The sequence below is a fragment of the Doryrhamphus excisus genome, chromosome 4, assembly GCF_030265055.1.
Source record: "Doryrhamphus excisus isolate RoL2022-K1 chromosome 4, RoL_Dexc_1.0, whole genome shotgun sequence".
In the NCBI taxonomy this organism is placed as follows: Eukaryota; Metazoa; Chordata; class Actinopteri; order Syngnathiformes; family Syngnathidae; genus Doryrhamphus; species Doryrhamphus excisus.
In genome coordinates, this window is record NC_080469.1 from 8,677,104 (window position 1) to 8,700,868 (window position 23,765).

The 23,765-nt window shown below is 39.9% G+C and overlaps 5 protein-coding genes across 6 annotated transcripts; 3 read left to right on the forward strand and 2 right to left on the reverse strand.

Annotated features, from left to right (window-relative positions):
• Window positions 1–1,948: 1,948 nt before the first annotated feature.
• Window positions 1,949–4,778, reverse strand: nkx6.3 (NK6 homeobox 3). Its single transcript, XM_058070952.1, has 3 exons — window positions 4,370–4,778; window positions 2,941–3,107; window positions 1,949–2,455 (listed from the first exon to the last, which is right to left on the reverse strand). The coding sequence occupies exons 1-3, from the start codon at window positions 4,776–4,778 to the stop codon at window positions 2,228–2,230; spliced, it is 804 nt and encodes a 267-aa protein (XP_057926935.1). The 3' UTR covers window positions 1,949–2,227.
• A 1,898-nt stretch (window positions 4,779–6,676) lies between these two features.
• Window positions 6,677–9,168, forward strand: LOC131128331 (E3 ubiquitin-protein ligase NEURL3). The gene is made up of 5 exons (XM_058071071.1): window positions 6,677–6,759; window positions 6,990–7,067; window positions 7,953–8,465; window positions 8,547–8,672; window positions 8,745–9,168. The coding sequence occupies exons 2-5, from the start codon at window positions 7,037–7,039 to the stop codon at window positions 8,921–8,923; spliced, it is 849 nt and encodes a 282-aa protein (XP_057927054.1). The 5' UTR covers window positions 6,677–6,759; window positions 6,990–7,036; the 3' UTR covers window positions 8,924–9,168.
• A 1,831-nt stretch (window positions 9,169–10,999) lies between these two features.
• Window positions 11,000–14,730, forward strand: dguok (deoxyguanosine kinase). Of its 2 annotated transcripts, XM_058070474.1 has the most exons (8): window positions 11,000–11,462; window positions 11,523–11,632; window positions 11,700–11,726; window positions 11,787–11,899; window positions 12,632–12,779; window positions 12,858–12,973; window positions 13,865–13,964; window positions 14,088–14,730. In XM_058070474.1, the coding sequence occupies exons 1-8, from the start codon at window positions 11,231–11,233 to the stop codon at window positions 14,112–14,114; spliced, it is 873 nt and encodes a 290-aa protein (XP_057926457.1). In that variant the 5' UTR covers window positions 11,000–11,230; the 3' UTR covers window positions 14,115–14,730. The 2 variants fall into 2 exon arrangements, with proteins under 2 accessions (XP_057926457.1, XP_057926456.1); XM_058070473.1 differs by having other exon boundaries at window positions 11,700–11,899; window positions 14,088–14,729.
• Window positions 14,731–15,100: 370 nt separating this feature from the next.
• Window positions 15,101–16,728, forward strand: spaw (southpaw). The gene is made up of 3 exons (XM_058069948.1): window positions 15,101–15,368; window positions 15,705–16,501; window positions 16,576–16,728. Exons 1-3 carry the CDS (start codon window positions 15,101–15,103, stop codon window positions 16,726–16,728), a joined length of 1,218 nt encoding a protein of 405 aa, XP_057925931.1.
• A 3,092-nt stretch (window positions 16,729–19,820) lies between these two features.
• eif4ebp1 (eukaryotic translation initiation factor 4E binding protein 1) lies at window positions 19,821–22,150 on the reverse strand. Its single transcript, XM_058070761.1, has 3 exons — window positions 21,731–22,150; window positions 20,744–20,935; window positions 19,821–20,438 (listed from the first exon to the last, which is right to left on the reverse strand). The coding sequence occupies exons 1-3, from the start codon at window positions 21,864–21,866 to the stop codon at window positions 20,407–20,409; spliced, it is 360 nt and encodes a 119-aa protein (XP_057926744.1). The 5' UTR covers window positions 21,867–22,150; the 3' UTR covers window positions 19,821–20,406.
• Window positions 22,151–23,765: the final 1,615 nt, after the last annotated feature.

Genomic DNA, 23,765 nt, shown 5'->3' on the forward strand with positions numbered 1-23,765 from the left:
ATATATATATATATATATATATATATATATATATATATATATATATATATATATATATATATATTTACATTTTACCATTGCAACATTTGCAATATATATATATATATATATATATATATATATATATATATATATATATATATATATATATATGCTAGTTAAATCTCTTATGCTCTTACAGGCTTTCTGCCTTCTAGTCATTTTTGGATACTACAGATGTAATGCACTGGAAAAGTGCATTTTCTCCTTAAAATTCTACACAGACAACCCGTAATTACAACATTGTTTTATGAAATATTTGCAAACATATTAAAAATGAGCTCGGGTGCATCCTGTTTCCATCACATATTTACCCCTTATGTACATGTTAGCAATATGTGTGCAATGCAAACTGTTTGAGAAGGACTATGTGTAAAAAGGTACTCTTTTGATTACTGCAATGAAATGTAACCAAAATGAAAGAACTGAAATCAAATGAAAGCAATATTATTTTTTTTGGTAACCATCAGAGGGATATTACTTGAAAAAAGCCCGGGGGCCGTTTTTTGCCCCCTAGCACATAAAAACAAACTAAAATAACCAAGCAAAATGAATAAAATAACAACTCATTTGGAATATTCAGCTCATGCTAAAGAAAAATATTTTTTTATATGATTAAAAAAAAAATAGTTTGCTCCATCGCAAACTACTTTGTAGTCGTTGCAACTAAATATCAATACAATAGGGGTGGAATAATTTTGAGTGCAATTGCAGGTTTTGAAATGCGGCCCTGAATTGGAGCACAACTTTAGTCACTGTTTACGTCTTCCTTCCTCCCTTCCTTATGTCACTGCCAAACACATCCCATCCTGCACCTCACGTGTGGATGATTCAACATATCTTTGCTCATACGTCATACAGTATTCACTAATGGAATGTTTTCTTTGTTTGTAGTTCAAGTATAATATACTGTATATTTCATGTTTTCAATATATTTTGAGTTCTGCCGTCTGACTTTTATGTATGTGCATGTGACTGAATGTTTTCCGTGATGGACCCAATACATGAAAAAAGGCTGCTGGAAAGCAGTAAACATCATGTGACACTGAGTCCGGCAGTCACTCCAACAGTCTATGAGCTATGTGTCGTCACAGAGACTATTTGGTCAAGGCGGTGGTCTGGTGGAATTGATTTCTTCAAATTCCTCGATATGCTGTACCTATAAAATATATACCCAACCTGAGTAAAAACACACATGATTTGACCCCTGCACATTCGATGGTTCACTTCATCATCTGGCATCCACATTACATGATTTATATTCATTCTTTTGGGATATCATTTGAAAAAATGACCAAAATAACTCTAAATAACTCCAATTTAAACGTGAGGAAAATGGGGAAAAAACCCACAATATTAAGTATACCTCTACCCACTTATGAGAAAACATAGTACTCATTTTGATTAACCTGGGCAGAGATACTGTTTATTAATTTAACAATGTGTTGATTATTTTGGCTGCATTGCATCATCAGAATGTATCGGGAATGTACAGAGCTACTGTAAATAAGGGAACTAAAATATTAAAAACACCTCTCAGGAGTGCGGTTCTAATGTACAAAAAGGACTATAATATTGATTTTGTGGATTTTGTTATGTCACATAACAACCACAACCCAGATTAGATTGATATGCACCTGTAGTCTTTTATTCACTCATTTGTAAATAGTGTATTTTATTATTTTCCAATATATATACATATATATACAATATGTATATGAATGTGTGTGTATTATATACCAATTTCATATGCAATTGTTTTATGGAATTTCAAATGTTTTACATTTTTGATGTACAGTATATATTTCATTTTTTGTGTGCATTTTAGAACAAAAGTATAATTTCTAATACAGCTCTTGTGGTCACAAAACACAAAACAACCATGACAAATAATAAGCGACTCAATCTGTTACTTTATTGTTGTTTTTTTATATACAGGCCACACTTGGGTGGACACTTCCTGTTTTGCTAATATAGAGCAAACAAGCAGAAAATTATTTAAATATTTTTATTGTATCATATTCGTCTTCACATATGGAAATACTTAATGCATAATATCTGATAAACACACGTCTGAGCTTTATGGTTGCATTTTTTTTGTTGTCATTCTGCACGTGTCCTCCTATGAGCTTGCATTCATTCAAGACTTGCATGCATGTCAGCTGAACAGCATGAATATGAGCATGTGTCAGATGTGGTGAGGCCCGAGGCGCAGGACTGAGAAAGCTCTGCGGTGTTTGCGCAGTAGCAACCGGATCTTGTCGTCATCTGAGTCTGGGTCCAGAGGCTTGTTGTACTCTTCATCCTCCACTTCATTGTCTGAGATCTCCCCGCCTGGCCCCGCTTGGGTTTGTGTGGAGCTCGGCTCAGAGGCGCTCTTCTTCCTCCACTTGGTGCGCCGGTTTTGGAACCAAACCTACATTAACAAACAAACACACGGAGGTTCAGTATTTGGCAAGACCTGCCATTTAGAACTGGTGTCTTACTGTAAATTGTCAGGCCGAGTAAGCAGCTACCATTAATTGAACCAATGTTTCAGCGGCTAAATTATTCATGAATTCATTTTCTATACCGCTTATCCTTGAGAGGGTTGCAGATATGCTGGAGCCTACCATTCACACTCACATTCATACCTAAGGACAATTTGGAGTCGCCAATTAACCTAGCATGTTTTTAGAATGTGTGAGGAAACCGGAATACCCGGAGAAAACCCACACATGCATGGGGAGAATGTGCAAAACCCACACAGAGATCCCCAAGCAGGGAATCGAACATACTGTCAACCAAGCAAAGTTGGAAATCACTTCAATGTGCCAACAAACTAATTAATCATTAAGTGTTACCAAACATATATTTTTTTTAAATAAAAAAGCTTAAATTTACTAAGTTAGGTAAGTTTACCTTGACTTGAGACTCAGTCATGCCCAAAGAATAAGCCAGTCTGGCTCGTTCCGGCCCGGCTAAGTACTTGGTCTGCTCAAAGGTCTTCTCCAGAGCAAATATCTGATGTCCACTGAAGGTCGGTCGAGTGTGTTTTTTCCGACCTGACATGTCCCCGAGTGGACCAGCTGAAATAAAATAAAATGTCTCCATCACTCATATTACTGCCTTATGGAGGGATAAAGTACAATCGAAGTTCAATTACATTATTATATTACATTACAAAACATATACGTATGATGCTCAGAAACTGCTTAGTTTCATCGTGATCGCTCCACAGTCAATAAACACGATGCCTACTTTGCACTGAATTACAGGTGCATCCCAATAAATGACAATATCATGTAATTTCACTAGTTCACTTCAAAAACTGAAAGTATATATAGATGCACAAAACAGACTGAACTGTAATATTTCACAGATTTCTTCCCTGAATTGGCATGATTATAATTTACAGCCAATAAAAACTCTAAATGCAGTACCTCTATACTACATATAAATATTGTAAACTGGTGTTAATCAGCAGATTGATATGCACCTCTACATCAATATCCTTTAATTTAATAATTTGCTTTTCTAATATAATATGTCTATATAGTATAGTTTTATTTAATTTTTAATTGGATTTTTAATACATATTCCTATCCAAGAGGGTTAACGATATTTACATTCTGATAGATATATTTACGTTTATATTTATGTCTATATTTACATCGCGGATCGCAGATAGAACCGGACCAGACATGCAAAGGAGAGATGTCAAAGCGACAGGGAACGCAATACAGATACAAAATAGGGTTCAAGTTTTTGGAAGTACAATGTTATAGTTATTCCTATAAGAATATAAGTGATTTTGGTTATGATCAAGATAAGGAAGTTGCTTGATATCATCTCTTAAATTAAACTCTTATGAGCTATTTATGCCACCATAATTATATCTATCCAAACAAATGTACCTCTGGTTGTATCAGGCATAAAAGTGAACAAATAAAGTGAAGAAACAAGGGTGGTCTAATAATTGTGAATTATAGAGATATCCTGTCTCACAATATTGTGCATTTAGTTTCATTGGAGAGGTATACAGTACATGTAACAAATATATGTTTATTATGCTGGTAGCAGTGGTGAAGAACTGTTCTCGTGTCAAAAAATGAAGTCACTTTACAGTACATGAAATATGTTTCAATGCAAGAATAAAAATATTTCAAATGAAACAAAGTCTATCAAAGTTTCTAGCAAAACTGAACATTTGATGTAGCTTTTAGGTGTACCAAATACAGTAGTCACAGAGCACATGAATGCATTGAACCATATCTCTCTAAGTTTCCAGTGGTTATGACTTACTCTGATTAAAAAAACAAAAAAAACATATACAGAAGTTGGGACTCACTGTTGGCGCACTGCTGCTTGCCTCCTCTCCAGTCGCAGCCGCTATCGGCCCAGCAGCTTACAGTACGACCCTTCATTGGGCACTCGGCACCAGACTTGGTGAACCCGTTCAGGGTGGAGCTGTACTCTCGGTTGTAGTACATGGATGTGCTAGAGACAGGAGGGCCGAACCCCCCAACGGTGGAGTAACCAGGCAATAGGGTGGTAGCGGTGCCCGTGGCGCCCATCCCCACCATGGAGCGACTCAGAATATCACTGATGCCATGAGGGGTCCCTGCAGGCAGCTGGCTGCTAAGGCCCGCGTTGAGCTTGTAGAAAGAGTTTGGTACTGAGTATTGGCATACTGGTGCCTTCAGCTCAGTGGGAAACTGATTGTTGAACAGGAAAGAACCTTGGATGTTTGGATCCATGGGATGTATGCTCCCTGTGAGGTCTCAGATAGTCCTGTCAGATCCAGTTAGGACCTCCTTGAAGGACCCACTGGGAGCTACTTCTCTTTTGTCGATGTTTGGGTCTGGGGTGTTGCACCCTTCAGGTATTATGTTCTGATGTGGGGTCCAAAAGCTGGCAGATGAGATCAAGTCTTCACTCTTGTCCCTCACCTTTTGGTAGCCATAGTGAGTCTGGTCCATATGTGACACTCCCTCCCACTGATGCAGCTCTCCTCACACATCATACGGAAGACATCTGGAGGAGCACATTGATAAAGACAGGACATATTAGAATGCAGCCTGGGATTGGTCACGGCCAACAGGCCTTGTCATTGGCTCGTTGGAGAGAGCCAGGATGGTTATTGGATGGCTGCAGATTAATGATATTTTGAACAGGTGAAAAAGGAAGAAGTTGATTTTTCTTGATGGCCTGCCGGGTTTAACCCATTGTGGCGGTGGGGGGAGGGGGGTGCATCTGAGCCTTCCTTTGCCTCTCTGGAAATGTGCTTTACATTATAGCATTATATGATACACCATATAAAACATTATCTCGTTGTTCTATTAAGTCATTGTTATCTCCACCAAAGAGCCTCGGGTTTGTGTGTGGAGGAGGGTTGGGGCATGAGTCTGGGAGGAGCTGCTGTAAATGCGTACCAATACGTGGTGGTGTGCCAGCTGGGAAATACACAGAAGACACACAGGATTCAGGTTTAATTCTGCCATAAACATTTATGAGCATTGAAGTGTTAAGTGTATCAGTGAGAGATAGCATTGCTTTAAAGAAACGTGATACCGACCGGATGGAAGTGACTCACACAGCGTTTTATTTATCAAAGAATGTAAGAAACATATTGAACATTTAATGTGCAGAAATAGTTTCATTTAGTAAGTAGAATGCATAATGTCTATGGTGTTGTGAGCATTTGCATATATAAAATATCCTTTTTAATTATTTTTTCTTTGTTTTTGGTTTTGTTATTTCTGCTTCTTTCTACAGAATGTATGGAAATACTCTTTTTTTAAAACTGGATTCTGACCTTAACACGTGGAGTGTTAAGTGTTAAGCGGTAGAAAATGAATGAATGAAGGAATGAATGAATGTTCTGTGTTTCAAGATGATTCAAATCTGTAATGAAAAGCTGTTGTTCGGGCAATCAAGTCTGGTGTTTGTGTGTCACCGAATAATACAGTAACATTGCTAACACCAATATAGAATATTACAATACTACATATCATTCACAGCATCTTTGAGTATGTCTTCTGAATGCCATTTTAATAAATTTTTGTTCAATTTTAGGCCAATTTAGCCATCCAAAAGTGACAACTGTGATTGCATTTATGGAGTAATTCTATTGCTAAGTTACTTTTTTGACTAATACGTTTTATTAATTAGTTTATTATTATTATTATTTATTATTAATAAATTTTGACTAATAAGTAATTTGCCCAACACTGGGTATAGGAAGTAAAAAAGTAACTCTATACAGTACTTTTTTCTGATTTGTGTATGTGTAATATCCAGGTGTCCAAATACTTCTGTGCATATATTCTATCTACTTTTATATGGTAGAACTGAAAAACTTCATTGAATATATTCCTTTTACTTAAACGTAACCTAGACTTCTGGGATTCATCTGGAATTCAGTGAGGATTCCCGGAAAAAAGTCATGTGACAATTGAACACAGCAAAGTTGTAACTTTCCAGCTCCGGTGATGATGTCATTGATTTCCTTGTATGGCGTCTTCCTACTACCCTCAAAGCTGTGGTCCAATCAGGAATAACAGGGCGGTTCCAGCCATAGGGTAGGAACCAGTCAAACACTTTCACTTTCACCAGCCTTCTTACTGCAACATGTGTGTCAAGTCGGCTCAGATTACTCCACGTTTACTCCAAGTACTGCTCTCTTCTATGAATCTACTGTATGCTGCGAATGATCAAAATGATATTTCATAGAAAATGGTACAGCATCAGTGTTTTTACGCATCAATGTACATACACATCCTGTATGTATCCTTGTGTATGGATCATGTCCATACACATCCTCTTTTTCATGAAGTAAATTTCCAGAAGAGTTGGCCACCTCCCTGGGCCCCTCCCCTTTACAGCCATGTGATGTAGGGGATGTTTGAGTGTGAGACCGAATGCACTGGTGTGTTTATAAATACACTTGTCCTACCTTCATTTTACAGAAAACACTTGAGAGGTGAACCTGTCTTCTTCATCCTCAGACTTCATCATGCAGATGGTGGAACACAGCCAGGACACAGGTGAGTTTTCACTGTAAACTTCACTTTCCGTTAATTATACTGCCATAGTATAGATATGTAAATAGCAATATTTGTTAGAAATAGTTATGGTAGAAGGGAAATTTTTGTATAGGTTAATAATTGACCTTTTTCTGTCTAACAATTGGAAAATCTCACTGGCCACATCAGTGGGTATATCTCCTCTATGTCAGTGACAACATAACAGTTGTGTTACATTCCGCTTTTGAACAATTATCAACATGTATGATTAAGGGGGTACTCATGGTATGACAAAAAGGCTTTGGGGGTACACAAGACAAAAAAAAGGTTGGGAGACTGCTCGATGTATTGATGTTTTTATTGATGTGTATTTTTATTTGGGTTTTTTCAGTTTTCAGTTATTGCGCTTCATGAGTAGCATTACTGTGGTGAAATATAGTGAATGATGGCGTCTCCCTCTGTGATGTACAGAGACATATATGCGTATGCATCCATCTATTTTCAATGCCGCTTATCCTCACTAGGGTTGCAGGTATGCTAGAGCCTATCCCAGCATGTCTGGTCTGGTCGGATTTTTGGAATAACCCGGAGAAAACCCACGCATGCATGTGTGTGTATGTGTATATGTACATATGTATGTATTTCTGGCCTGTGCAATAAAATGTACTATATATAGCAGGAGAGGATATAAATTAACACTTGTCAACAGTCCAAAATCCAAACCTCACGAGTCAAAGTGAAAGCATTCTTAGTTTTGTTTTCATTCAGCACCTGCTGTAGCGAAATACCTTTACCTTTATGACAAGTTGCCAGCACGTGATTGCCATCACCAATAAGATATGTAAACACACACACATAAAAACACTTTTTTCAAGATTCTAATTTTGAACAATTTTTACCTTGCAGTTGTTAAGCCAGAGAGGTCGCACAAATGCAGTTTTCTTTGCCTTGGTCGTCTGACCTTCCACGAGCAAGCCCTGGGAGACATGGTCCACCTGAGTCAAGGGTGCCGACATGCAAAAAGGTCCAACAGCACCTTCAAGAACGGCCTGGTGTTCAGCAGCCGCCCCGTGAGGGTCCAGGAGCGGATTCGCCTATGGGTTGCGGAAGACGTTGCTAACTGGCATGGAGCCATGCGGCTGGGCTTCACCAATGTGCCGCCGGAAGACAGATCTCAGCCCCTGCCTTGCATGGCTGTGCCTATCCTCACTGACACCCCAGGGCACTGGGCTGCCCCCGTGCATGAGACCTACTGTCAAGCGGGTTCAGAACTGGAGTTCTGGGTGTCTCATTCTGGCAGGGTGTATTTTTCAAACCACAGTGGCCGTCGGCATGAGTTATTAAGAGGAGTCGACCTCAGCCGCCCTCTGTGGGCCATGATTGACATTTATGGACAGACGTGCGCCATTGTCCTTCTGGGTAGGTGTGATAATGGTCACGCAGCTTGTATGGAATTGTTTGAATGAGTGCTGAAATGAAACCACTTCCTTTTTGCTCCAGGTTCAAAGAAAAAGGCGCGATTCTACACCAAGAGGTCCTGTAAGAGTCTCACCTCACCCATGTCTGACACCGACTCTTTGATTTCTGATGACTCAATTCCCTGTCTCAACCTGGAAGTGACCACAGGTAGGAAGAGTCCCTTCATTGTGTCACCAACTGCAATGTTTTTTTTTCATGGCGCTTGTCTCCTGATGACAGATGGGGGAGAACAGATGACCTGTGTGGTGTGTATGAGCCAGGAGGTCAACGTCTCTCTGCATTGTGGCCACCGCTGCTTGTGTCGCACTTGCGCTGGCAGGGTCTTTAAACAGTTTGGCACGTGTCCCCTGTGCAGGAAGAGCATGAGGTGGCCATTGGGGGCTGGGCCACCCAGGTGAAAGAAGCCAGAGGATGACCAGAGCAGAACTTCTGACAAACCGTGATATGCACATAAGCTAATTGCACTTAAAAAAAAAAAAAAAAAAAAAAAATATATATATATATATATATTTATATATTTGAATGATGTGGATTGTTTGTATTATTTAGGTGATCTGTTTGTTTAAATTAAGAAAGCTGATCTCATTTTGTACTGATAATCATGTTAGATAAGTAATTGTGTTTTTATATGTCCATTTTCTCATTACTGTACAGTATGTGTTATGTTTGTAAAGACGCACAATAAATCGACTGTTCAACAGTGACATCTTTTTCAATCTTTGAGGTCATGTCCATGTGTGACATTTTAATAACTCATAGTTTTCTGGGTTTTGTCTTCTCCATATTAAATATAGGTTTTTGTCCAAACCTTAGATTTGCAAAACCTCAGACCCTATACATATGTTCATAACTATGAACATTTTGGAGTCAGCAATTAACCTTGCATGCTCTTGGAATGTGGGAGGAAGCCGGAGTACCCGGAGAAAACCCACGCACACACGGGGAGAACATGAAAATTCCAAACAGAGATGGCTAAGCATAGATTTGAACCCTAATCTCCTGTTTTTTGTGAAACACATCAGTAATGGCTGTTGGTTTGCAAGTTCAAAGTGGTACATTGGTCTCATTTTGTTGCTAGAATGACATTTTTACAAGGTCTTGTTAGGTTTTGATTGTAGAGTTTCATTTTGATACCTACAGGTACACAGGCCGTGATAATAAATGTATTGTAAAATAAAAACACTAACACTAGTCTCTTGAATAGTAGTAGAAGATTTGAATCACACATTAAACTGTGTTATTGTGAGCAATGAGGGATTGTGCTCGCAGACATCACCTAGTTTAAGGTAAATGGAGTTTCATTTTGACAGAGCTGTGAGGTGTTTCACATGTGTTGTGTCTTATCTTGCTTGTGTGTGGATTTTCGACACAGCGAGCTACATTTTGCAAAATGTGTGAAGGCAATCAGCAAAAAACTGTAACCTCGACAAAAAATTACTTTATAATGATGAGCATTATATTGTGCAGCTGTAGACATGTTTTTATAACTCTACTTGTGTGTTCCTGAAATTTGATAGATTTTCAATTCAAAACTGTACAACCATAGATTTGTTCAAATGTGCAGGAAACATTGTAACATTTCCCCTTGAATGTTTTACAAGATTATTGGATCATTTTGCAGAACCTTGACATAACAGTCATGTGCATACAGCCAGTAAGTGGAATATTCAGTTTCATTCTTACTGTGTACGCTAACAACGCAAAACTGCAGACAAGATCCTTTGACTGCATGTGTTCTTTCCTTTATCAACCTCGTCGCTTGTCAATAGTGCCAACAAACAATCAGCTAACAAACAATAATCGTCTGACACTGCATACGTATATGCCCTGTGTGATTCAATGGTCTGTTTTAGGGAGGTCTGAAGTCTCCTTAAATATTATATACGAGCTCTCCTAAACAAAATCTCTCTCTCGCTGTCAGCGAGCTGACACACCGAGACAAAATAGGCTGGTCACAGGCAGGGAAAATGGAATTTGGCAGGGGACAGCCCCAAAGCTGTGATCTCAAGTCAAAAAAGAGATTTTGCGACAGGGCCCTGACCCCCCAAAAAGGCCCAACATGGACCCCTCGGAAAAGTGTTGTTTTATGTCATGCAGGGGACCCCGATGAAAATGTGGGAGGCTTCCCCCACCTCCCAGACCAGAAAAGCGCAGCTGAAGCAACCTGAAAAATATGGGATTTTGTGACAGCCATGGACCTGAAAAAAAAGTGGTGTTTTCTGCCATTTGGGGATTTTTTAGGTCCTGCTGGGAGGTTTCCCTCACCCTCGAGTAGAAAGGTATAGTTGAAGCATCTCGAAAAAAATATTTTTTGTTTTTTTTGTTCTCTCAAGTGTAGTAAATAAAGGGTTTAACAAACATGCAGGCAAACAGACTCAAATTGAAATAATTTTTCCTCACGAACTGACACGTGCTAAGGCTTTTATTTTGACATGAAGGCTATACCGGAAATACATAATCTTTTCCGGGTGAATCTTTGTCACGCCTAGCAAGCAGTAAGTCGGCTGTTGACGTAGAAGTGCTACAGTTGTAACATTAGGATTAAAAGCGGCGCTTGCTAGAAGCGTTGCTACTGTGTAAGTCAAAAATGTTATTCGTTGACGTCAATTGAGATGCCTTATTGTTAGCATAAATACTAAATGGACGGAAGCATGAGCAAAGATAAATGACATCGTTGTCATGAGGTTACAGTCATCCATTCCAGAATGTTTTTACTTCATAGGTGTTGTGTATTTAATAGGATGTACAACTCACAAACACAGGCCTGTATAGTGCATGCTTTTAGACAATGTGAGTCGTCTGACAGCCTCCTGCAAGCATTTAAACCAAAACCCTACAGGAGCACGATGGCAAAAAGAACGATATCATCCAATGCAGCCGCTTTAAACGAAGATGGGAATACTAGACTAAAGAGAGTTTCTATAGAGGGAAACATTGGTAAGTACGACATTTGCGTGTTACGCACACCAACAGTTACAACTTGTGTTATCTTTCCAGCTGTTGGAAAGTCAACCTTTTCGCGACTTTTGAGACAAACCTGTCAAGACTGGGCGGTGGTTTCTGAACCTGTCAGCGAATGGCAGAACATTGACAATGGGACCTCAAAGGTGTGTGGCTTCTTCTTTAACGCAGCATTCAAATCTAAGTGACATCTGCTACGCATTTTCCCGACAGGAGACAGGTGCATCTCCCCAGAAGACTGTGAGCAACTTGCTGGATATGATGTACCAGGATCCTCAGCGCTGGTCCTTTACCTTCCAGACATTCGCCTGCATGAGCCGCTTCAAAACACAGCTACAGCCTCCTCCTACATGCCTGCTCTCATCTCCGGGAACACCAGTGCAGGTTTATGAGCGTTCTGTCTACAGCGACAGGTCAGTCAGCAAATAGGGTTGGGGTTGATCATTTTCACACATAGATTTGCCACCATAACGTCCATACCTGAACCCTGTTGAGAGACTTTGCACAGTAGTCCGATCAATACAATACAATACAATAGAAATCATCAACGCAAGATCTGGGTGAAAAAAGAATGCAACTCTGGACAGAAATAAATGGTGTGATATAGAGGAAGCTTGTGGAAATGATGCGTAATCAAAGTATGCATAATACACTGACAGGCAGTGTATATAGTCAAGGACGACACTGCCACTGTCAAACACCGTCAAAAATTAACCTTATTTAGTTCTCCTAGCAAAAATGAAGTTTTAGCAACACAGTATGAAGCAGGGACAGTAAATGAAAACCAGAGGGCAGCCCTTCCCATTCCCATGAAATACTGTATGGTAGGATGAGATAGAAACGAGTATATGTGTGATGCAACTATTCCAAACTATCTACTGTGGTGGTGGGCAGCATTGAAGGCGGACTGCCAACGCTGTGTCGCAGCGGCACGACACAGGCAGGAATGTTTTTTGTAAATATAAAAAAATAATAAAAATTCATATTGTAACCAGTACTTGTAAGTGGGCCACAAAAAGCATGAAGACAATAATGGGTAAAAAAGTTAAAAAAAAAAAAGTTTTAACATGGACAAGTATAATTAAAAAAAAAGAATGTCTTCTGAATTGAATCTAACATTGATATGTGTGCTTTTGCCTCCCCAGATACATATTTGCCCTGAACATGTATGAGCTAGGCTGCATCAATTCCACAGAGTGGGCAGTCTACCAGGACTACCACTCATTCCTGGTGGAACAGTTTGGACACCAGGTGGAGCTAGAGGGCATTATATATCTCAAAGCACCTCCTGAGGTCTGCACAATCTCTCCTGCTAGCTTCTGAATTGATGAAGTCAGACTCATTATTCATAACAAGTGTTCTCTTTGTCAGAAATGTATGGAACGCCTGAAGCGGAGAGGCAGGCCGGAGGAGAAGACTGTACAACTGGACTATCTCTACAAGTTACATGAGCAACACCAGAGGTGGCTTGTGGACAGAAGCACTGAGTAAGTAGAAAACTGGTGCATAGTTTGGAGATGTTTACATGTATAGGCACTGGCCACAACACTACTGCACAATCCAATACAATTCTATAGGACTGCAGCTATCGATTATTTTAGTAATGGAGTAAAGAGAAATAATAAAAAAAATAATATTTTTTTTTCATTTTATTTCTTAAATAGTGTAAGTGGTGATTAGTTTTTGGGCTATATATACTATATGCAATTTGACTGCACGGATATAGATTGAGATTTCCTTGAGTCTTGTTGGTAAGTTCATTCATTCGTTCAGTACAGGGGTTAGCGACCATTAAAGATACAATAAATAGAGGATTCATCGAAGTCGAAAAAATCCTCAACTATTTTTTTGTATTCAAGGTATTTGAATTATTCAAATAATCATTGCAGCCCTGCAATTCTAAGAGCTATAGCAACAACGTTTAAATTGACATTGTTAGAGATTGTTGTTGCTGTGCTTTGCATTAGTGCGGTACAGCACTGTATCATATGGAGAGATGAGTCATGTTTTTCTTATTATTTAAACACACCTGATACAGCACATCCAGTAGTACATTTAAACATTTACACTTAATCTATGTGATTAGCATCGGTATCGGCCGATTTCACTCATGGATGATCGGTATTGGTATCAGCAGCCTGGTATTGTCAACGTTAATCAAAACTGAGCATGATTGTATTTTCTCATATGATTGTGCAGGTGTACCTTTGTGTAAGGTTAATGTTGTGAACATTGAGTGTAAATCACCATCACACTTAAAAAAAACATAAATGAAAAAATTAATGACACTAGAATGTGATATGAGACAATGACATGGGAACAAATTGTAACTCTTTTAACACTGTAGAGTGTAACGCAGCTCCACTCTGCCCTGTCAGGATCCATTTTGACACACTGAAAAAGATACCTGTGCTGGAGCTCGATGCCAGTGTGGAGTTTCAGACTGACCCGGCAGTACAGGAGAACTACATGACACAGGTGGGGTGAGATCTCTTTTGACCTCCAGGCTGCAGTCCAAATATTGGCCACACGAGGGCTCTGCTCATTTTTCTGATGTGCCATCATTAGAAATGATGTTACCATTCAACCATTTATCCACAGGTGCGGGATTTCTTCCAAGCATTATAAGGAGTCATCATCAGGTGTGTTGTGACATGCATCAGCATCGTTGCATGCATCGTTTATTGGATGAGACATTCAAGTCAAGTTCGTTTAATCTTCTTTGGAAACACTTCTTACAGGACCACGCTCATATAAAAGCACTGTTTATGGATGAATGTTTCACTGCAAAGTTGTTCATTGTTTTATTCATTTATTCCTGTGACTTTCCAAACATGATAATGCTCAGTTTTGATGATTTAGATACATGAATGGTGCAATGCTATGTGTTATCTTTGCCATGTTGAGCTACAGCTATAGTGCATGATGGTATGCAACTAGACAGCATAAAGCTGTTTGTAATATGTTGCTCAGCACGAAAAGGCTGCAATAATAGAAATACCTGCAGTGTCGTATTCCATGTCTGCTAGCCCCTTTAAAAACAAAAAAAACTGAGCAGTATGTACGTATGTAGAGATATGTTTTTGTTACAGCTCTTGTATTTGATTTTATTAGATTTCTGCAATGATGAGCATTATTCTCACAGCCACTAGTTTGTGACAATAAGTTCAATATGTGACATATGATAAATAATATGCCTGATTGGAATAGAGTCTTGTTTGTTAATAAAAAAAAAAACCAAAAACAATACTCCGTCCCTTGTGTTGACTTTCTATTTAACGCTGAGGTGTTAATGACTGTAAAGGTTTTAATTGTTAACTGATTCCGTCAGGACCAAAGCATTAAGGCTTTTGACTGAATACACAAGCTCAGATAGTGTGACAGGACGATGACCTTGGCTAAATATTATTTTTTGTGGTGGTGGTCTCTCTGAATCTTTGTGGTGATCGGAAGTTCCATTAGGATGTCTGGAGTGGTCAGGGGTCATCAAAGGGCAGCTGTCCGCTATAAAGGGGCCTGCCTGCAGCTCCGTCTGCACATCACTTCAGCCTGAAGGCAGCTGAGGGACGGACAGGAGACAATCTTTACCTCTTGCTTGTACAATCTCATTCCAAATGGAAACCAGGTTCCATTGTGTGCTCCTTTTATTCTCTTTTGGTGTGGTCTTGCCCATGCAAAGACCCGAGTATCACTCAGATCAGGACAGCAGCCCAGCGCCAAGGAACATTTCCCCTCATCCTGGCGGCAGGTTCCCTCTGTACATGATGCAGCTGTATCGCTCCTTTCGGGCGGCAGATGCCTCGTCATCAGTAGCTGTCAACACTTTAGTTGACAGTCGGCCGGCACGAGAGTCAGACTCCATCCTCAGTCTCATGGCAAATGGTGAGTCTATTGGAATTTTGTATTAGCTGTCAGTTTCTCTCCAGAAGCTTGTTGAGTGCTGCTGTGTTATCTATAATCTGACCTTCCCTTTTTACAGCCCAGAAAGTGTCAAAATGCTTATTCAACTTTAAAGGCTTTCTCTGTTTTATGTGCCAGGGTGTGTATATTAGCTCTCAGACAGCCTTGCACGAGGGGGATGGGGGGAAGTTCAATACACATCCTGTCCTGTCCAGCCTCCCACCTCACTGTTTTGACATTTGTCCAAGAATCTGGTTCCTCCGGAATCACCAAGCCTGCCCATGCTTTTCCATTCACATGTTGCTCTTTTGTTTTTAGGTTGCCATCAAGTGGGTGACAGATGGACCGTTGCATTTGACATGTCGTCGATCTCGACTAGTCACAGGGTCCACCTGGCAGAGCTCCGCATCCGACTTCCAGGTCTGTCCCCCTCCAAGAAGGCTGTCGTGGATTTATATCACTCCAAAAAGTGTGAGCGAGAAGGTGCATCATGCCAGGATGTGCACCTTCTTCTGGGAAGCCTCACCACATCAGTCAGCAAGTCTTCGTGGAAAGTTTTGAATGTGACCGGCCTTTTAAAGTACTGGCTTTACCAGGGAGACACAATGTCAGTCCAGGAGGCCTCAGGAGGGCTTGACCCTGACCATGGGAGTGGTTCTGGGGATTATGGAGAAATACCCAGCAAGATCCCCTTCAAGAATCCAGGGAGACACAGAAAGTGGCCACCAACTACAAATCGAGCAATGATGCTGATCTTCTTCAAACATGACACCCCCCAGGAGGATCACTTGGCATACAGCCTCATACACACAGTAGAACACTCCAAGTACGTAACCAAGGAAAGAAGCAGTGGCGAGAGCCAAAGTCGGCGCCACAAAAGGAACAGGATGGAGAGGGTGAGTGCGGTGGCTCACCCCGCACCTACTTCAACACCATCACCTGAGGGTGTGCAGCATCCACTGTGTCGCAAGGTGGACATGTGGGTGGACTTTGACCACATTGGTTGGGACGAGTGGATTGTGCACCCTAAGCGCTTTAATGCTTATCGCTGCGAGGGGGAGTGTCCAACACCCCTGGACGAAAGCTTCCGCCCGACCAACCATGCATACATGCAGGTAAGCTTGAACATCATTGCAACAACAGTCACATCGAGAGCTGCTGACTCATGTTTTCTGTCACATTGTTGCAGAGCCTCCTGAAATACCACCACCCAGAGAGGGTAAGCTGCCCTTCCTGTGTGCCCACACGCCTCAGCCCTCTGTCCATGTTGTACTATGACAATGACGACCTGGCCCTACGTCATCATGAAGACATGATCGTTGAAGAGTGTGGCTGTCACTGACCTGAACCTCAGCGTTTCTCTCTTTGCTGCCCCTGACAACATGCATGATGTTAGGATGAGCTATGATATTTATCATCCATACATATTGATACACAATACTCTTTTCTGTCTTTACTATGGAGATGTTTATCTATTTATACACTATGTATATTTACATCATCTGTATATTTTGTATATAAAATATCCTAAATATATTAAACATTTTATTTTCATGTGCAAGCGTCATATTTTTGGACACAATTGAGCAAGAGAATAGTGATTAAAAAGTTATACCTACGTGTGTGTGTGTGTGTATATATATATATATATATATATATATATATATATATATATATATATATATATATATATATATATATATATATATATATACACGTATATATATATATATATATATACACGTATATATATATATATATACACACATACAGTTATGGAAAAATAATTACAATCTTATGAGCTTTTTTTAAATGTATTTGTAAAATCAAAATGTGCCTTTCGTCGTATCATATATTAAAGTGAACAAATAAACTGGTCTAAAATGGTTTCCATGATTGTATATACAAATGTAAATATAAACATTTTAATACTACAAAAAAAATAATAATTGGATGATATCCAGAGGTTTCATTGACTGCAAAGATTTTTCATCCACTTATTAAATTGGTAGTTACATTTACTGTGTCTGTTTGGACATGTAGCCTTCAACAACCAGAATCTCCATGGTTCCAGTGAAGGGAAAAGCATCCCCAGATTATGATGGTTATGATGGTCCCATTTTTTTTCACTAGAGAAAAAAACTTTCTTCCCATGTTGGGTACTCTCGCTCAGCTTTGTGGCGTTGAAGAAGATGAGGAGAAGAAGAAGATGTTTTTTGTTCTCCAAACCCTTCAAAACCCTCCATCCATCCATTTTCTGCACTTATCCTCACGAAGGTTGCGGGAATGCTGGAGCCAATCCCAGCTGTCTTTGGGTGAGAGGCGGTGTACACCCTGGACTGGTCGCCAGCTTATCCTTCAAAACCCTGCAAAATGTAAATAATTCCATTAAACTTTTCAAATTACAAATTACTTTCCTTAAATTTTGATGACGAGTGTATGCCGGCAATGTCATAAGAATCATTCAAAATACACTGAACAAAAATACACAGAACAAATTTGTCCAAGTCTTTGTTTATGCCACACTTTGCAGGTGCTGATTGATAGCATGATTATTGCACCGGTGTGCCTTAAGTTGGCCACAATAAAAGGTTAAAATAGACGAATTGTGCACAGATCCTTGCAACATGGAGTCATGTTGAAAGATGAGGTAACTGCTGTGGATAAATGGCAATGGGCTTCAGGATCTTGTCACAGTGTCTCTGTGCATTTGTCAATAAAATGCACCTGTTTTTGTTGTCCACAACATACACCTGTCCATATGATAACGTCCTCGCCACAATGGGCCACTCAATTAGCAACAAAGGCTGAGAGATCGACTTTTTTTCTATTATTTTATCATATTTTGAACTATTTAATGCTAACGATGCTAATACCTGCTGTGTATTCAAGCCCCAGCTATGATACAAAATGCAATACACACCACAAACAATGAAGTGGACTCTTCATGCACTTCTTAAGTGGTTCAACCTGCTGACAGATACTAGTGATCCATATCTCTATCATCCTGTGACCTGCATGTTGGGTCAAACCATCAGTAGTCATTAGTGAGCCTCCCTGTTCGCTTTTGTTGATTGTGATCAAACACGGAGGCTGTGATGGATCAATGAGCGTAGGAGGGACAAAAAAGCAGCAACACTTGTTTATTTTGAGGGGGTGGGGTCAGGAAGCAGAGGTGACAAGAAGAGAGTTGAGCCCAAACAAAGTGAGAGCTGCAGGCGAGTAGGGGAGGGGATGTCTGGATGTGGAGGCTACTGTGGAGGAAGGCCAGTGATCACATGAAACTGCCTGATCCACACCTCACATCCAGCAACGCAACCAGACAGACGTTATTCCCACTTGGTCTCCTTTGGCTGATTGATGATGGAACAAGATGGGGCTTTGCATCATTCCAACAAGTCATGAGTATTTATGATTGATACTGAAGTAAATAGAATAATATATTATTTCAGTCCAATCTTTATTAAAATTAACAGCGGATGTGGGAATTTTTGTCCATTTTGGTCGAGTTTATCACAAAGGTGTTTGATGGGCTTTGTGCACTGCGCACAAAAAGACTTATAACACTGTAAAAATAGCCATACTTGAAATGAGCCCAAATTATTTAATATTATTCTTTGTAAATTCTTTGTTTGGCTAGAATCCTATACTGTTTATATACAGTGGTGTGAAAAAGTGTTTGCCCACTTCCCGAGTTCTTATATTTTGCACGTTTGTCACACTTAAATGTTTCAGATTATAAAACAAATTTAAATATTAGTCAATGACAACAACCTCTCTTAGTACATCTAGATTTAATTAATATTTTAATATTTAATTAATATTTTTATTAATATTCTTATTACAAGATATGAATGAAGTCAAATGCTCTCATAAGATTCAGAAATTAAGATAAAATTTGTTTTTATGAGGATTGGACCGCCAACGTCTGCGATTGACTGGCGACCAGTCCACGGTGTACCCTGCCTCTCGCCCAAAGTCAGCTGGGATAGGCTCCAGCATGGATGGATGGATGGACCACCAAGGTCCCCACTTTCAGCTGCCACCTAACTCTTAATTCTGAACTCTTTGCTTCTTTGGGCTGTGCCTGGCCGGGCCCCATGGGTGCAGGCCCAGACAGGGCATAAACTGAGGGATAGAGGGTCCTAGATGAATTAAGATTTGAACTGAACGCCTGGTTTATGAATCGTTGATTGCATTGTCACCACTCTCCGTGTAAGGTGATGACACTTTCTGGACAAGTATGTTTCAAGATAGTGGGAGTCTTCAAAGAGGGTCCGCGTTGGATGGCAGCATGAAAGCAGTTGTGGGAGTTGCTGTCTTGTATATTGACCCTTCTTCTCCATGTAGGTTGCTGACTGAGCTTATCAGCTCCTCGTCGGCTCTTTGAGGAATTTCACTGATATCACTTGTGTGCAAGGATGCTTTACAGCCTTTGAAACAACACACGTGAAAATGCACTTTTTTATTGACACCTACTGTTAACAGCATTAAAGGTTTTGACTTGTAATTGTCATTCAAGTCAACATGATGACCATCGGGTATGCAATCTGAGCAATTAACCGTGTCACAACACGAAAAGCACACACACATTTGATTCAGTTGCATTTACTTTAATTGTGTCACACTGCAAACTGTCTATTTCAGAATGTGTTTTGGAGAGGACAGTCACGAATGATACAGTATCTCAGAGACATTAGACATTCAAGGCAGCATCTGAAAATGTACATGGTGGGACAAATGGATCTGGAATGGTCGCTAGAATTCTGATTTCACGGCAGGCAGTAAGTATACATTTTCAACTTCTCGCCATCAGATGAAGGCACACTTTATCGTACGTGTATCGGTTTTCAGTGTCGATGCATGTTCTTTGAGGGCGAAGAAACAAGAGACGGAAAAAAATGAGATTCTAAAGAAAATCCCATCTTCATGTAAAAAGCTCACTGGACCAGATGGTACCTCTGAGCCTCTTCTCACAGCGTCTTGTTGGTATGTTTGACATGACCGGCCTCAATACCCCTCAGATGTCCATTTCAAACTGGGCATCATCACCTATAAAACACAAAAAGACACAATAAAACACAATACTAGACTAGAAATTGAGCTTTTCGATAATAGCACTTTCCCATTATCACCTCATTCACTAATGACAATGCATCAGGAGCAACAGAGCAACTTCAGGATGTTGCCCAAAGAAGCTTGGACAACATACTAACAATCATCTGCTTCTTATATCGAGTTATCTTCTTCAGATAATAATCAGCTTCTTTGCTGGAGCAACTTTGCGTAAGAGGCTGGGTGCACCCAGGACTGGTTGAATGATATTAATAATATTTATTCTGCTATAGTGAACCTACCAGTGGTAGTGCTTGCAGCTACACATGTGTTGTTGTTCAGTGGTTCTCCATCACTGGTGTTCTTCTCATTGGTTTCTGTGGAGGGAGGACTTGTTACACCAGGAATGTCTGGAAGACCTTGAGGTGGAGTCTTGGCCGCGGGAGAGCTGCGACAACCCAGCAGGAATTTTCTGTCATAGACAATCCTGGTACCTGATGTGCAAACAGACAACTGTATATGTAAAACATTTAGGCAAAAGACAACAAAAGTTCTGGCCAATCTCCTGCACTACACTTTCTGTAAACAAAATATGCAAATAAGGTAAAACAAAAAACATTTTCTTTTAAACTGTGGTTGTTTAAAATAAGGTTGGTATGGTATGGACATATTGTGTGAACTATAAGCCTGGTTTTACTTTTAAAAAGAAGTATGGAGTGGGAAGCTGAACGTTTCATTCAGGTTTGAAACGTTGGCGTTTCATTCACGTTTACAGTGAATAATGTGAGCACACAAAGAAATGTTGTGTATTCTGAAATACAAAATGTAAGTTGTGGATAACACCATTTAGTGAATGGTCGGGTAAAACATCTCTGGTTTGAAAAATAGCTCTGACAGGAAAAAAGGATGGTGACCCCAACATTAGACAACGCTAGCTAAGACTAAACAGAAGTGACGTGACAACTGCGTCAGACAAAAAAAACATAACAATAACCAATAACTCAAAATGCTTATCCCATTCACAAATTTTTATTTAGCTAAAGAGTAAAAACTATCATAAATAATTTTCATAGTTTAAAACAAATTCAGGGTAGGTGTTCTGCTTAATTTCTGCTAAATCAATCTCCAGTTTAGCCACTAAGTCTCGCAGTTAGCATTAGCATAGTAGCTTCTGACAGAAGAGGACCAAGCGGAGTTAACAAACTATCAAAAGCTTCAAGCTACAAGCTTGAAGCACATCCAAGAAAACTGGCGTGTCAGTAAAATACAGAACAAAGATGAGTACATACCACCGGGGGTGGTGCTGAAAAGGGTCCCCCCGGGAGTGGTGGAGTAGTCATGTGGCATATGATCGGCATCGTGGATGGTCACCCTCCTGGTCGATGGAATGGCCGTAGCACCGCTTGACTGGCAGCCGGTTGACATCTTCTCCGAATAGCACCTTCAAAACTAACTGCAGCTAACTAAACAAGCGGGTTTTTGCAAAACAACAAAGCTTGCGCCACCACAGGTTGCGATGCTGTGCTGTTTTAAAGAGATAGCTATTCCTGCATAAATAGAAATAAATAGCTACTATCATAAAGTGCAAATACTTGGAATAAGTATACAAAAAGATCACATTACAGCAGGCACAGGTGTTCAAGTCCTTTGTTCCAATGACCTGAACACACGACCCTCCACTTTCAATGCACACAGACAGGATGCGGAGAACACCCACTAGTGGGCAACAGCGCCCTCTACTGGCTTACAGCTATTGAACAAGTGTTGAACAATCTTCATATAGCAGTGGTTTTCCATTATTTCCTGTCAAATGCTGGCATATGTGGACATTTGATGATGAAGGTACACGGTGTTCCCTCATAAGAAAGAAAACGCACATTAATACATTACATTTCATTTCTAATTTAGTAAATGTTGAGGTGGTGTATAGAGTAGGTTGAAAGGATTTATTGTTCATGTCGACTTGAGATGCTTCCTGACTTATTCGGCTTGATTTTCATCCGGGCCTACCGGGCCTTTCCTGCAGTTTTTTTAAGCTACCTGGTGGTCATGCGTGAATGCTGGGATAGGTGGAAGGCGGGTTCCGTTCTTGGTTCCCTCGCCTCCCACCAGAGGCCCTGATGATGACATCCATGGTTGTTGTGAATGCCAGGGATGAGACTGTGCAGCCTGCCATGATGTTTTGTGCTTTCACTAGAGCAGTGATGGATAACTGAACGTGGAAGAAGAGGTTGTGGGGTAGTGATCCAAAGGGATTAGCCAAATCAAGGAAGGTTATCCATTTACTTGTTGTTCTCCAAATCGGTGGACAGTCTTTGTGCTATTACGCTGAAAATGATTTTCTCTTGAAAGTTGAGAAGGCAGATTGACTGATGTCTGCTGCATCCTTCGCCTTGGGAAAAAGCACAACTCCAGCCCTTTGCCACGTCTTGGGTGTTATTCCCTTTTTTCATACTATCCTCATGAGCCTCCACAAGTAGCGTAGAACCTAGGTTGGTGGCGTTACACCAATCGTCATGGTGATACATTAGGGCAGGGCGATATGGACCAAAACTCATTTACTGGCATATTTAGGTTAAATATCGATATACAATATCCCAATATTTTTTTTAGACAAAATCAAAATGTGCATGACAAGTTGATTTATTAAAATAAATACTTTGACATTTAATGATGAAGGTTTCATGGCGTTCCCTGATAAGAAAGAAAACACACACAAAGACATTGCATTTCTTTATTAATTTTGTAAATGTTGAGCTGGTGTACAGAGTAGGTTGTCAACAGATGTTCTTAGAGTTGATTAGATTGAAAGTTGTTTTTTTTTTGTCCATGTCGACTTTAAATTCATGTTAGAATCCCCATAACAATATTAAAAAATGCAAACAAAACAAGCTAAAATACCCGCAAGACCCTTAATTCATCCTCAGGTGCAGGCATTACCCAGAATTCTCTAGGTAGCTACATGGGTTTGATGCTAAAAGTACATCCACAACATAACTCAAATCCCAGTTGATAAGGAAGGGTGCATAGCATTCTAAATAAATATATATTCTCATATATTTCATATATATAGCCTTTTATGTTAAAAACATTTTCTGTGCATGTGTGCATTTGCATTCCTTAGTACTGAGTAATATGCTATTGCGTTAATATTGTCTTCCATCCATTCTAAAAGTAATATACAGTACATGTCTTCCTAGTTTTTGCAATGGTAATATTTTTGCATGAATTGGTGCATGGCATCTCCATTAATAATTTATTGTCCCTCTGTGTGCACATAACACAAGACTCCTCCACATTCAAAGCGTCACCACATGGAAGCAG

Excerpts from the sequence above, each read along its gene's own strand:
- nkx6.3 (XM_058070952.1), bottom strand. The coding sequence starts at position 4,778 with ATGGATCCAAACATCCAAGGTTCTTTCCTGTTCAACAATCAGTTTCCC. Across the intron at positions 3,108-4,369 it reads CAAGCAGCAGTGCGCCAACA|CTGGTCCACTCGGGGACATG; the intron begins GTGAGTCCCAAC and ends ATTTTATTTCAG. Across the intron at positions 2,456-2,940 it reads TGACTGAGTCTCAAGTCAAG|GTTTGGTTCCAAAACCGGCG; the intron begins GTAAACTTACCT and ends TTGTTAATGTAG.
- LOC131128331 (XM_058071071.1), top strand. The coding sequence starts at position 7,037 with ATGCAGATGGTGGAACACAGCCAGGACACAG. Across the intron at positions 8,466-8,546 it reads GTGCGCCATTGTCCTTCTGG|GTTCAAAGAAAAAGGCGCGA; the intron begins GTAGGTGTGATA and ends TTTTTGCTCCAG. Across the intron at positions 8,673-8,744 it reads CAACCTGGAAGTGACCACAG|ATGGGGGAGAACAGATGACC; the intron begins GTAGGAAGAGTC and ends TCCTGATGACAG.
- dguok (XM_058070473.1), top strand. The coding sequence starts at position 11,231 with ATGTTTTTACTTCATAGGTGTTGTGTATTTAATAGGATGTACAACTCA. Across the intron at positions 12,780-12,857 it reads ATCTCAAAGCACCTCCTGAG|AAATGTATGGAACGCCTGAA; the intron begins GTCTGCACAATC and ends TCTCTTTGTCAG. Across the intron at positions 13,965-14,087 it reads AGGAGAACTACATGACACAG|GTGCGGGATTTCTTCCAAGC; the intron begins GTGGGGTGAGAT and ends ATTTATCCACAG.
- spaw (XM_058069948.1), top strand. The coding sequence starts at position 15,101 with ATGGAAACCAGGTTCCATTGTGTGCTCCTTTTATTCTCTTTTGGTGTG. Across the intron at positions 15,369-15,704 it reads CCTCAGTCTCATGGCAAATG|GTTGCCATCAAGTGGGTGAC; the intron begins GTGAGTCTATTG and ends TTTTGTTTTTAG. Across the intron at positions 16,502-16,575 it reads CCAACCATGCATACATGCAG|AGCCTCCTGAAATACCACCA; the intron begins GTAAGCTTGAAC and ends ACATTGTTGCAG.
- eif4ebp1 (XM_058070761.1), bottom strand. The coding sequence starts at position 21,866 with ATGTCAACCGGCTGCCAGTCAAGCGGTGCTACGGCCATTCCATCGACC. Across the intron at positions 20,936-21,730 it reads TTTCAGCACCACCCCCGGTG|GTACCAGGATTGTCTATGAC; the intron begins GTATGTACTCAT and ends TTTGCACATCAG. Across the intron at positions 20,439-20,743 it reads AGCTGCAAGCACTACCACTG|GTGATGATGCCCAGTTTGAA; the intron begins GTAGGTTCACTA and ends TGTGTTTTATAG.